At 36.1% G+C, this 14,640-nt stretch overlaps 1 protein-coding gene across 4 annotated transcripts in view; it reads right to left on the bottom strand.

Moving 5' to 3' along the window:
* Window positions 1-14,640, bottom strand: part of itpr2 (inositol 1,4,5-trisphosphate receptor, type 2) — a 1,448,083-nt gene that overhangs the window by 1,188,687 nt on the left and 244,756 nt on the right. For all 4 annotated transcript variants that reach the window (XR_007935422.1, XM_051929951.1, XM_051929945.1 and 1 more), the window contains 4 exons: window positions 12,921-13,093; window positions 12,536-12,655; window positions 9,243-9,287; window positions 2,327-2,503 (listed from right to left, as the gene is read on the bottom strand). Coding sequence is in view for 3 of the 4 variants with exons in the window: in XM_051929951.1 (XP_051785911.1) it covers window positions 2,327-2,503; window positions 9,243-9,287; window positions 12,536-12,655; window positions 12,921-13,093 (515 nt within the window). In the remaining variant the exon portion in view is untranslated. The remainder of the gene's footprint in view (window positions 1-2,326; window positions 2,504-9,242; window positions 9,288-12,535; window positions 12,656-12,920; window positions 13,094-14,640) is intronic.

Here is a 14,640-nt window from a genome sequence, read left to right as displayed (position 1 = left end):
CTAACAGGATCAATAAACAAACAATCAAGAAAGATGTAGGCATAGTAGAGAATGTAATCATTAGGGACATTGAAACTCAGGTTTGCGACAGGTACAAGCATACTGTGTTGCTTCAGGTGCACAAGTGGGGACCTCCCATAAAGGGCTAATAGGCTCGTGGCCAAAGCAAGTGTGCATCCAGTAGTCATTGTCCACACTTGAACACCAGACAAACATAAGGGTAGGCTGCCATTTCTGCAATCCTGATTTAAAGAACTTGGTGCAAAGCTAAGGAACACAACTGACCAGGTTGGTCTTTTCTGAAGTTCTTCCTGTGCTACGTGCCAATCCAGGTAACAGATTAGAAAGTTTGACACATGGCTCACATCTTAGTGTAGGATAGAAAGGCATAACTTTATTGGATACTGGAACCCCTAGCAGAGATGAAACAAACATCACAGCAGTGATACAGAGGGTGTGTGGCATATGCATTTTAGATGAATAAAAAAATAACATGGTAGTGTGTTTTTGTGTGGGGCATAGGTAATGTGGCCAAGTAGAGGTGGATGTGGGAATGGGTGATCCCAAATCATGTGTGGGATTGTCCTGTTCCGTCATTAGCGCTGGAATCATGATGGCCGTCTTTTTTCTCTCCTCTTCCATCAGTTGCACCTTTAATTGTGGTATTTCTTGTTGCTCCTTATGGTTATGAGCAGTAGACAAATGACAGCGTGTTTTTTTAAAATCCTTAGAAAAACTGAAAGGACACCTTAAAAACTATAACTTATGCAACTACATCATACATAAAATGAGCAACAAGTAACGACACCTCTGGGGGTAAAAAAATTCTATTTACAGGGTAAGGAATTAACTGAGCCTGTTTAAAAATATTGTGGCATCAACGCAAAAACAAGATGGATAAAATGTTTTACAATATGTCTGCAATCTCAAGACATAGGTTAATACTCAGGGACACTTCTGACTTCAAAATGTACATATTCAGTAAGTTTTATGGCTATAGTTTCCCAATTTTGCTGATGCCCCACAAAAGCAGCTAAATTAATTTTCTTTTTAATTTATAAATAATGCTTCACCTAAAAACAAATGAATGTATGTATGTAACAGGTCAAGTCAGGGTGCGTGCACTGGTACTGCACGTTGCTGTACACACCACATGACGAAGTAGCTCTTGGTTGACAACCACCCAGGTAGACACGCAGTTCAGTCCCACCCCCGGAAATGATCATATATCTGCAGCAGCCAGATGTTACATGGGCATCCCCTTGGCCAGATCCAGCAGCTCAGGTCCTCAAAAATGAGGATGCTGTGAGCCGGATCACCATCGGAGGCACCACATGGCCGTAGTGCCATAACTGAGGCTCCCTTCACAATGTAGGTAATATGACTCATTCAGGACTCCATGAGCAACTGCTCGTTTAACACAAAGTTAAACCAGTAGTACCCAAGGATTCTCCGAAGAGACACAGTAACAAAAAAGTCCAGTCTTTCTGTGAGGTCACTCGATAGCATACATGCCTCGCAACTATATAGCAAAACAGGACGCACCAGGACTCTAAAGACTTAGATATTCTTACTTTTGCAAAGATATCAGGAGCACCACATATCCTTTTCCAGTGACCTCATGGCCCCCACGCTCTCCCATCTATCCCTGTCTTTTACATCATTTCCTGCCACACTGACTGCCTCATCACATCCATAAAACTCCTCTTTGGGCCTCCTCTTTTCCTTTTTCCTGACAGTTCCATCTTCAACATTCTTTTCTCGAAGTATTTGTCATCTCTCTTTGCACGTACACATATTATATCAATCTAGCCTCTCACTTGGTCACTAAAGTATCGTTCCTGTGTTGTTCCTCTAATATGCTCATTCCTAATCTTGTCTACCCTCGTTACTCTAAGTGAAAATCGGAGCATCTTCAACTTGGCAAAAATATTAAATTTTTACTTTAAAAATGGATAATGTGGTAAAGTTAATTTTTAAGAAAGTTGGCGAAATGTTTACAAGAACCACAATATCAATGTATTTTTATAAATAAATGTAACTTTAAAGTCTAAGAATATGCTATAATCCATTATTTCCAAACAAAGTACATTTTATGTCTTCCATGAAATTAAAGAACCACATTGTCCTTAATATTCCAGGAATTCAAAATGAATTTAAATAATGTACCTAAAATTACCAAACAAAATCAAAAAGTAACAAATATATAAGCAATGATAAGAATACACAACAGAGAAAACTCAGCATGAAACAAAAAATATATTTTAATTATGAAACTACAAAACTGAATTGTTGCTTGATATTGTTTGATATATTTTGTTTATACCTGTAATAAGAAATGATTTCTTTATCCATTTTATTGTTTTGTTTAGCATCTTGGGCCAAATGTCTGATTGATTTTCCATGACGTTCGGTGTTACTATCAGTCCAATAGAGCCAAATTTCCTCTTCTTCACTGTCATCCTGTAATTCGTGTCCATTTTCAGCATGTAATGGCATAACACTGTAACAAATAATTTTATTTTATTTTTCATAAAGCACATGTAACAGGTATCATTTTATTGCTAATTAAGTTACCATAAAACACCCTTGTACTCAAATAGGCTATACTATGGGGAGACCAGCCCAAGTGACATGATGCAAGAAATAAGCAATGAGAAGGAAAATAATAGTCAAAAACATCCCATGATGTTCTGTTGCAAAGAAAAACTAAGTGGAGTATTTATAGCAACTCAATAGTTTATTGGAAACATTTTTGTAAATTATATTTGAATAGAATGATAAAAAGAGCAGCTAACACATCCGGTTTTTCAGTGGCTGTGTATCTCAATTGGTTAACACAAGTCTATTAAATTAGCTCTGAATTAGGTATATCATGTAGCTAAAAACGACTTGTCATTTCAGTATTTCAATCACCTCTGATATTTGGGTTTTACAATAATTTTATGTTTAATGTCTCTCACTGTTTTATATTATGCTCATTTTATAATTCGCCTTCTCATCTGTAAAGTGACATTTAAAATAAGAAAAATGCAAACAATTCATCCTATCATTTACATCACATCTGTCAACTACAAATCTCTGACTGCATATTACTGCACCAAGACATTTAAGTGCATAGTAGACACAACTTGTATAGCACTCTATCAAGTCACTTAAATCATTTCTATTTTCCCATGGCACCATATATCCTTACATACCTTTTAGTCTTTTACCATACATGTAACATCTTGCTTACATGTTCTTCATTTGTCACTTAATGAGGAAAAATTATATTTTTCTTCCTTGAACTAACAATAGCATAGATGTCAGGCTAATAAGCTGCACAACTAGTGATGCAAATGCTATCCAGAAATACCGTCTTTTTCCGAAAATAAGACATCCCTCGAAAATAAGCCCTATCGAGATTTTCGGAACTTTTTGTAATATAAGCCCTCCCCCAAAAATAAGCCCTAGTTAAAATAATGTGAAAAACAGAATTCGTTAAAAAATGCTGTTGATGTATTAAGTATGTTTAGCTTCCTTAATACTCGTATTTCAGAGAAATGTTTGAAATAAAATATTCCGAGAAATTCATTGTTTACCTCTACAGTTCGTTTCAAATTAATTCTTGGAATTTATCTTAAAAATACAACATAAGGCAGCATGAATACATAAATATTGTGTCCGCTCTGCTCTGCTGTGTTGTACTGCGTCGCGCGTATCGCAGAGTATGGTCGAATGAGGTGGGGAGGGGGTGGAGGGGGGCATGCATATGCGGAATGCGACGGAACGCGTCGTTGGCGCACACTATAAATAATTGTTCGTTAAGGCAGCAGTCTACATTGAGTGACAGTGCAGATACAACGTTTGTTCATTTCAGTCTTGTAAGTCTGATTATTTCCGCATACGTCATTTTATTTTTTATAAAGTGAATAATTTTTAACCGGTTAAAATGAGTACCGGTACAAAACGAAAGAGCTATTCCGTCGAGTACAAAAAGGGAATTGTGGAAGACTCCAGGGGTGTAAATCTTGTAGCCTTTTGTAAAGAGAAGATGCTGGATCTCCGTATGGTTCGTAAATGGCGTGCAGACTACGATAACCTGTGTCAACTGGTGGACCAAGGAAATGAGAAAAAACGCAGAGTTGGATCAGGTCGGCAGCCGTTATTTTCTGAGTTGGAAGAATGCATCTGGGAATGGATTGCCGACAGGAGAGCAATGGCTTTGGTTGTGCGCAGGGCTGATATTCAAAAATTTGCCCTTGAAACGGCAATTGAATTTGATATATCCACAGAAGAATTTAAAGCATCGTCACACTGGCTGGACAACTTCCTTCAACGACATGAACTGTCTCTAAGGAGATCAACAACAATGTTTAAGCTGGAAGACAATGAAGTTGTTAAACGTGCACTTGCGTTTAAGCTTTTTGTTGATGGCATCGATTTTTCGAAATACCAACTCTCCAACATGATTGCTATGGATGAGACCGCGGTATTCCTAGGCCAAGGAGCTCAAACGACGGTTCACCACAAGGCTTCCTCGTCAATTTACGTTCCTTCTACCGGTTACGATAGTGCACGTGTTACCTGTATTTTGGCGATTTGTCTAGATGGCAAGAAAGTATCGCCATTTTTAATCACTAAAGGTAAAAAAGACCAGATTCAACGCGTTTCAGGAATTTATGTCATTGAAAGTGAAAAAGCCTGGTGCACCCAAGCAGTTATAAGAAAGTGGGTTGATTTTATGCTGCCACCACTGTTGAGGGGTCGAAATAGAGGTTTACTAGTTTGGGATTCAGCCAGTACTCACCGCGCTAAAGACATGAAAAACTTTCTTGCTGAGAGGAAGATTGATCAAATAATGGTTCCGGCAGGAATGACTGGTTACCTCCAGACACTTGACATTGCAATAAACAAGCCATTCAAGGATCATTTGCGGATGGAAATCAATGAATATATTGAAAACAGAATGGTGAGAAATCATCGAGGTAATTTTGTAAAACCAGGCTTACAGGAAGTTGTGAATTGGGTACAAAATTCATGGGACAAAATAACTGATAGTTGTGTTTCCAATGCACTACGAACAGGCTACTTAGACAAGAAGTATTCATTTAACGATAGCTATATTGCAAGACATGAGAGATTCGGGCCAATGATTCAACAGGAAATGGATTTGGAGGAAAATCAGAACAGAATTCAGAATTTGATTTATGACGATGTTCCAGAAGAAGATGACATGACTGTAATTGAATAAATTTTAATTTCTGTATTCTGTGTAAAATAAATAAATACCGTATTAAATAAAAATATATAAATATACTTATTTTTGTCCTCCCCCGAAAATAAGCCCTAGTGCGTATTTTGGACCAAAAAAGAAAGTAAGACAGTGTCTTATTTTCGGAAAAAGACGGTAGATGCATAATTACATATCAATGGCATTGTTGTTATTGTTACAATAAAACAGTGCATGTCTCCTTGAATGAGGGAATTTCTCTTGACTGATTTAATTTGTCCTCAGTTTTTCAGAACCTACCACTATGATGGTACTATCAAGTGCTTAATGGCATTCTCCCATAACAAACTGTTCATTTAGTGCAACATTCCCAGGGACTCATTCCAACCAGTTTGGGAGTCACCAAAACAAAATCAAACATGATTTAGTTTTAAAGCTGGTGACACCTTACAAGATTTCTATCTAGTGAGAGGGTATGTCAAGCTTGAAAACTACAATTGCTAATCATGTTGCCCGAGAATGTCAGATTATATGATTAGTAATCACAAGGTATGATACACATGACTCTGACAACTTTTCAAGCACAGTTCCAAATTTCTAAAGTTTCATGAGTTTCTCACAATCTGAAGGGCTGCTGCTGTACAAAGGCCTTCCATGTACCGTATAGTGAGCTCAGCCACAATCTGTTTTTCTTCCCTCATTCCATTCTGTCATGGTACAACAAACACACAAAATATGAAAAAATAATCTGTCTTCTGTTTGCAGGGTCCAAAACATCCATGTCCATCATCCTTTGCGCCTACATTGCAGACATAGCACTTATGGGGCGAGTGCTCATTGGTTGTCACCTGTCACGCACATACAGCCCTGTTGCTATGACTTAAGATGAAATAAAATATTGATTTGGTTAGAACAAATGACATATTGGTTGGACTGAATCAGTTTAGATGTCACATGACATGACCGGCGATCATGGGAATTATAGCCCTCAGCCCTCTAACTGAACAAATGAGTAAGTAAATTCTGGGACTGACAATCACAGGAAAGGTCATGCAGAGAGACAGGACCCCACGTCATTACATCTGTTTAAATTTATACAAAATTCAGGCAGTCTGTGAATTGTTGCCTTTTGTTTGCCTAATGAGTTATAGGTGATGCTTAACAAAGATTTTTGCTTTGTACCCTCGCCCACCATAATCTATTGTCTATTCGTAAAAAATTTTGATCTCTGTTTTTTGACAGATCTCGATGTTATAGGGCACGTGTGTCGAACTCCAGTCCTGGAGGGCCACAGTGGCTGCAGGTTTTCATTCTAACCATCTTCTTCATCAGTGACCAGTTCTTGCTGCTAATTAACTTCTTTTTCTTTAGTTTTAATTAACGTGACTCAGGCCCCTTAGTTGTTTCTTTTTCCTTAATTAGCAGGCAAACATTAATGAGACACAAAACGAGCCGCCACATGACCAGCTGATCACACAATATCTGAAAATAAAGAAAAGTGAAGGTGGTCTCGGTATGTTTGATCTCTCAGGTCACCAAAACATTTGAACAGTGTTCATAGAAAAAAAACGAAAAATCAACAGCTTTGGAAATGTTTGCTGTGGCAGAATGGGAGCAGCAACAGGCCATGGAATTAAACAATGAGTTTAATTAACAGCAAGAATCGGCTTCTCATTAAGAGATTAGCTGGAGTGAAATTGGTTGGAGTTTGAAGACCCAATTTAGCTGGTCATCTGTTGGCTCATTTCACATCTCATTTCTGTTTGGCTGTCATTTAATAAAAAAAATGAATCAATTCAGAGGACTGAATCCTTAAAAACAGGGCTTTTAAAATGAAGGGAAAAGAAGTTAATTAGCAGTGAAAACTGCTCACTGATAAGGAAAAGGGTTTGAATGAAAACCTGTAGCCACTGCGGCCCTCCAGGCCTGGAGTTCGACACCTGTGTTTTAGGGTATCCTGAAAGAGAAAATACTTGTATCTCAATGATGGGTGTGTGTTTGTCTGTGTGTCACCGTTTCTTGAGGACGGTGTAGAGCTAAAATGGCTGTTATGAGATGACAATGTGCTGAGTAGTTTTTGAGCCAAGTTGTGCAAGAGACAGAGACACTCTAGAGGAACCCACAAATACCGTAATTCTGCAATTAATTATGAATTCTTCTCATCAGTTAATATCATAATGATGTATTTTATGATCAGAAAGATCAGCATAAGAGCAGTAAATAATTACTGAAATGGTATGGAATACTTCAGGTAACTTGGTTCATAGGATGCAAAGGTCACTGACACTCCAAATTATTATTATTATTATTATTTTTTAATAGGGTAAAGCTCTGTGTAGTGAATGTGGGCAACTGCAAACCAGAAGCTAGGAAAGTCACTGTTTTTCAAAACAAAATAAAAAGTTTAGTTAAAAAAATTCAAGGATATACCTGAAGTATAACATTTCTGGTCAAGCTTCAAATGCAAAGAAATCAATTAAATAACAAAATTTCAAATATTCCACAGTTTAAAAGAAAAAAAATGCCTTCATTACATTTGTGTAAATATTTTTCACAACTACAAGGTTTAACATGATAAGGGATTACTTGTAAAGGCAACAGAATTGGGGTGGGTGGGGGCATTTAAACAACTTATTTTAGAAAAACTACAAATTAGGCTCTCAAGATTGTATTAAAAAGCTTCTATTCCAGAGATGAAGCAACATCTGCTAACCCAGTTCTGGTTTAAGGAAAAAAAAGATCAAAAAGATAAAAGTAAGAATTAGCCATCTTTTGATTTACTCTATAAAACATTTTTCCCTTATAAATTCTATTTGTGTCTTTTCCTTTACTATGCAGGTTCCTAGTCAAGTGAAGTCAATAAGAAAAGGAGTAACAAAAAGCATTACTATAATGGCTTTTCTGGCATCATTTAGCTCAGTAATAGTCAAGAATAACTGCAAATCAACTGTATTAACATCAAAACAAACAAAACGTTTTTTTGATTGCGATCTACAGAATCTCTCTATATTCAATTTTCTTTTTCAACCAGTCTAAATAAAGTGGAATTCCAATTTATAAACTTTATTTTTATCAAGTTTTTTTTTTTTTTTTAAAGTTCACCATACTTTAAACTGAGGTGTGATAGACAGATAAATAAATAAATAAATAAATAAATACACCCTTACTATGTAAATCAGTTTCATTTCTTTTTTTTATTTTAGGATGACCTGTTTATAGGGAAATAAGGGCAAAAACAGAAAAGAACAAAAATGTAGGACTTAGAAACAAAAAGAAAGCAGGTCATTTACAAAAAAAAAATTTAAAAAAATTAAGAGAAAAATGAACAACAAAACAATATACCTTCTAGGAGAGAAAAAAGTTTAGAAACAAAAGTAAGATTATACCTTAGTGCTCAGGTCAAACGAAAGAAAACACAAGAGCTTGGCTAAGGAATGTATAGCTTTGATTTTGCTTTGAGTCTTTTTAGAGGAATGGTTACTTCACCTTTGCCACATAAAAGAGGAGTTAAAGAAACTAGAATGTATTTTAAATTTATTTTAAATGATGGCATATGTCAGACATAATCAACATTTTATGTTATTCAGTTCAAATTATTTGTGACAATCCATTTAGGCTAATACTGGAACACAACAAGATACACACAGGATTAATTAAACAACTATAGAGAAAAAAATCAATTGCCTGCAAAGCCTGCTGAAACTGACAATTAATACAAACTAATTGAGATAATAAATGCCTTAATGAAAATAATGCTTACTTAAATACTTAAATTGATGAACAAAAAATATTTTAACAACAACAACATTTATTTATATAGCACATTTTTATACAAAAAGTAGCTCAAAGTGCTTTACATAAAACACAAATTTTTAACACAAATTTTAACTTGTTCTCTTTTACATTTTCATATAAATGTAAACCTTTTTACTTCCATAGCATCATTCTTTTTGAATCATGAAAAAGCCCATAATATAGCTAAAATGTTTAATGTAAGACAGTATTTTAAAGTCTGATATGAACCAACCTGCTGCTCCCTTTGTCTGCATTGTCACCATCTGCATATGGAGGCCTATAGGAGATTAAAACAGCAGTTATACAATTAACTGGAATAAATACTTGGGAAGAAAAGTTTTGCTTCTGAGATGCAAGATGCTAATGTAAAACTTCTATTTTTATTAACATACTTAAACATACTAAACACATTTGTCACCTGGTAAGCTGATGTCATATTACGAGACTTCTAGCCATGGGGTATGTCAACTACAGTTGCTAATTTTCGTTGCTAGACCATGTCAATTTACACAACTGAAAATTCCTGTGCATGTCACATTTATTGACTGTGAAACCATTCTAGAACAGTCGTGCTCTGCAATTTTTGTGAGAACCAATAGCACTCTGCCTCACAGAGCCTGTGCTGTGCAAAGGGTTAATAAAGGGTACAGGGATTTCATCTGCTATGTCAGCAGTTTTCTTTTTCTGTGAATCTGTCCCCACGGGGTTAATAAAGTTTATCCAATCTAATTAAATGTTATGCAAAATATGAGACATCAGACAGATAAGCTTCTCTTCTGTTTGTAATGTCCAAAGCCCCCTGATGTTCCTTATTCCTTACTACATTATAGGCATTGTACTTCTGGATGAGCACTGATTGATTGTCAGATCTCATGGACACAAGCCCGGCCTTAAGAGTAAGACTAAAATCAATCGGGTATGCTTCTGTCTGAGTAACTCATGGACCATTTGGAGGGAGTCAATGGACATGTCACTTTACGTGACTGCTTCACAGAAGGGGGTTGGAATTATGCACAGGAAGGTTCTAACTGAAAATCGTCTGGAAAAGCCATGCAATGTAACATGGCCTTTAAATGCATTCCAACTTGATACAAAGTTCAATTATCAGGGGTAGAACTACCATCTTAAAGAAAAAAGTCAAATAATTGCTATTTATACATACTTAACACAAAACAAAAGACATCTTTGTTTTATGACAATTTTTATGCTGATAACATCTAGTTGCAGCTTTGAAATCAACAGTGTCCTTGGTGTTTTTTACTCTATCAGTCTCTTAAATGAATTTCATGGCATTTAAAAATACCATTATTACTAGTTTGACCTATGTTTATTGATTATTCTAAACTGTCCTATTTATTTTTGAGTGTGAGTGCATGCACATATGGGCCCTGTTCTGGACTTGCACAATCCTGGGGCTGGTTTCGGTCTTATCCCTAATGCTGCTGGAATAGACATCAGTCCCACTGCAAACCTGAAATGGACTGTGTAAGTCTGAGAATGTAAGAATACAGCATATTTATATGTTTGTTTGACTAAATTGTAAAAAAGTGTGACATAGTGGTAAAATGTTGCTGTCTCATGGATCCAGCATTTAGTGTTTGAATCTCACACCCAGTCACTCTCTGCATGTATTGTGCACATTTTCTCTATGTCTATGTTAGACTCCCTCCCTTTCCTAATGTCTCCACCATCAACAAGGAAAAACATGAGACCCTATGATTATCTTTGAGGATTCTTAGACACTGTGTCACTGTTGGAGTGGTCTACTTTTGCACATACTACATACAATTGCACATCAGTAAAACATTTCTGCCATAGTTCATTTCCTGATTTTCATAATGACTGACCCTCGCTTTTGTTGATGGCCACTACAAAACAGAATTTTACAGCAAACTGAATTGAAAATGGTAATTAGTAGGAATAATGTGGATTTTGAGTATCTGTTATCATCTGTATTAGAGGTTTATGATTTTCATTTGTCTACTCTGTGTTTTCATCAGCTGTACTTTCAAGCATTTATCTTTGCCATGCCCATAGCCAACCAACAATATTTTGTGTTTTACTTGAAATTATTAGAATCAGGTTGTACATTTAGATGGCCCATACAATGAACTGAATGATTTAAGCATTTTACAGAAAAGAACAGATGAAAGGAAACAATATTCTGAACTATGCATGGCATGGACTGTGGAAAGCATCTACCTTTGGGGACTGTAGGAGAGGTGGGAGGCTAAGAACTGCCAAGAATTTAAATTCTCCATTAGCATCAATATCTAAAGATAGCACAGCCTTCTTATACAGTGGATTTGAATAAATTCCTACCAAAAAAAAGTTACAAATCTCTCTTTACCTTACTCAAAAGCCCTGTCCTATACTCTATCACATTTTGAAAATCAGCATCTCCATCAGGTATAGAAAAAATAAAATCACACTTTATTCTGTTTAATCATGGTTCTGCTCCATCAATTTTGTTTTTAATATTTCCTCTGTGTCTATTCTATGTTTATTACTTCAAAAGGTACTGATATTTTAAGCTTCTTTTAAGCACTGATTTTAAGCTACTCAAAGAAACAGAAGAAAGTGACCATGAGAGTACAGCTTGATTACTCCCAAGTGTGTGAGAGAGATATCTCATCATTACGTCAGTGTGTTATCTTTTCAGGTGATCCTACAGCACAGTTGTGTTCATGTGGTAGGTGAGCTCATTTTTACAAATTTTGCAATAAATGGATTTCTTAACAGATGTTAAACTGAAGTAGCATTACACTTTCAAAGTTTTTTTTTTTTTTTTGTCTTTTGACCCTACACTATATTTACCTGCATCACCTATACTGTATTTCAAAATGTTAAGTTATTCTTAGTCAATAAAGTGACACATAATATATGCAACAATATAACTTATTAATAATAAAATTAATTGGCAAACATTTTATTACACATTATCACCTACTTCATCAAATAAATGTTACAGCTCTAGATTTAAAATGAGGACACTGGATCAATGAAACAGCTTTACTAATATTTAGCATAAAAAGTGCAATGTTTCTAATTGTTTAAAGAAAGACATCATATCTTCCTTATCTTTTAATTATGTCAAGATATATATCAGCAGGTAAAGCTGAATTTAAAGAGAACTTCCACAAAAAAAATACTGTTTATGTTTCAGGAATTAAAGGCACATTTTCTCCATTTCATTGTTATGGACAAACTTTGCCAGTAGCAGAATGTAAGTGTATTACTAAAGGCTACTGCTATAGTGTTTGTAAAAGCATACATGCACAGGGTTAGTCTCATAGCTCTCTACTCCATCAAGTGGATCAAAATGATATTGCAATAGAAGATGACAAGAATAGCCATGGTGACAAAATTGTAATTACAACCCTCATCTGGTACTGTACATCAGCGAATAAATGGCATAAAAAATTGAAATATGAAATGAAAAAAAAAAAACTTAATTCCTTGACTAAAACCAATAATTCTCTACAAACTAAAAATCTTCAATATTACATCCAAAACAACACTTACTCTGTGCGAATGAGAATGTCAGCATTATTGGGGTTAAGAATAAATTTGCAAATAAGCTCTTGAGTCACTGGAATGGCAGTTGTGTTTGAGACACAAAGATCTGATAAATAATCCAAAAACCTATATAGAGAAAATAAATTTCCAGTTTTATAACAAATAAGATTACTTACTTTTTCCTTATTTACCATGAAATATTTTATAACAAACATAAAAACATGTATACTCTGCATGCAAAATTGTACTAAATTGCAAATTTAAAAACATCATGTCTACTAACAACAAATACACCTCCTTTAACTACTATTAAGTGCAGTACTACATAATAAACACTTAGCCACTGACTGATTGCCTTTAAGGAAACATAATATATTCTATTACTTTCTACCTGGGTTCTCTGTTCCTTCTCAGCAAACTCACAAATGTTTCTATTTCTTTGGCATTAATGTGCTTTTCCAATAGTTTTCTGTTATTATGCAGCAAGGCAGTAATGGTGTCTTCAGCTAAAATATCATATCCAATTTGTGATTGCATGATGCAAAAATTCTGTGCAATATACTCCTGAAAGAAAAAGAAAATTTGCAGAAACATTACATTGTAAAATTGTCTATTTATCTATACTAATAAAAGGCAAAGCCCTCACTGACTGACTGACTCACTGACTGACTGACTCACTCATCACTAATTCTCCAACTTCCCATGTAGGTGGAAGGCTGAAATTTGGCAGGCTCATTCCTTACAGCTTACTTACAAAAGTTAGGCAGGTTTCATTTCGAAATTCTACGCGTAATGGTCATAACTGGAACCTCTTTTTTGTCCATATACTGTAATGGAAGGCAGCAAGATGGCCGTAGGAGACGGAGTTGCGTGTCGCGTCATCACGCCTCCCACGTAATCATGTGAACTGACTGTGAAGTCAGTACGTAGAAAAGAAGGAGGAGCCCCAAAGAGCGCTGAAGAAAACATTGATTACACAACTGACAAGGCAGCGAAACAATAAGAAGCGAGTGAGTGACGCATACAAGCATCTTCATAAGACACGAGGTATAAAAAAGCACGGTGTAAACCGTAAGTCTAAATTAAGTTTATAGAAACGCTCCCGCTGCCGTTTGCTATACCATATTCGCGAGATACAAGTTTAATGAGAAGACACGAGGTATAAAAAAGCACGGTGTAAACCGTAAGTTTAAATTAACTTTATAGAAACGCTCCCGCTGCCGTTTGCAATACCATATTCGCGAGATACAAGTTTTATGAGAAGACTCGAGATATAAAAAAGCACGGTGTAAACCGTAACCTTAAATTAACTTTATAGAAACGCTCCCGCTGCCGTTTACAATGCCATATTCGCGAGATACAAATTTAATGAGAAGACACGAGGTATAAACGAGAGTTTGCATCACTTTGTAACAGAGTTAAAATTGCTGTAGCGAGAAACTTTTAACTGCCGGGTCTTAGCTAACATTAAATAAACCCGTGGACATCGCAACATCACACAAGAGAGCGGCTCACGTGAAGTGACTGAACACAGCAGGAGTAATCACTTCGATGAATCAAACCTGTTCAAAAAACACATTACACAATTGATAAGGTAGGAAAAGAATATGAAACAAAGCATGGTATAAACCGTAACTTTAAGTTTATAGAAACGCTGCCGATTGCAATACCAAATTCACCCCTGCGAAGCGCGGGGATTTTGCTATATATATTAAACTATTTCAACCATTCTATGATCTGCTTCTCGCAACTGAAAGAGGGCACCGTGACAGAAGTTAGCCGACTTGCTCACCAACCACAAGCGTTACCTGGTAGGTAACCACTCATACAATCAGATTGTGAATCAGACTACGAATGCCTGCAATGTAATTACCCCGATCTACATGCTGTCAAATGAACGAACCACACGCCGTGGCACAACGTTAGGGGCTTGCCTCTACCGCTTGACATCCGAGGATTGATTCCCGTAAGGGAGTGCAGTGAGTGTGTATGCCTGATGAGCCCACAATTACGGCGAAACACGTGTCGCATACTATGCATCTTCAAAGCACGGTGTAAACCGTAAGTTTAAATTGACTTTATAGAAACGCTCCCGCTGCCGTTTGCAATAC

This window comes from Erpetoichthys calabaricus, chromosome 1, assembly GCF_900747795.2.
Source record: "Erpetoichthys calabaricus chromosome 1, fErpCal1.3, whole genome shotgun sequence".
NCBI classification, from domain to species: domain Eukaryota; kingdom Metazoa; phylum Chordata; class Cladistia; order Polypteriformes; family Polypteridae; genus Erpetoichthys; species Erpetoichthys calabaricus.
This window is presented reverse-complemented; position numbering and strand designations above follow the sequence as displayed.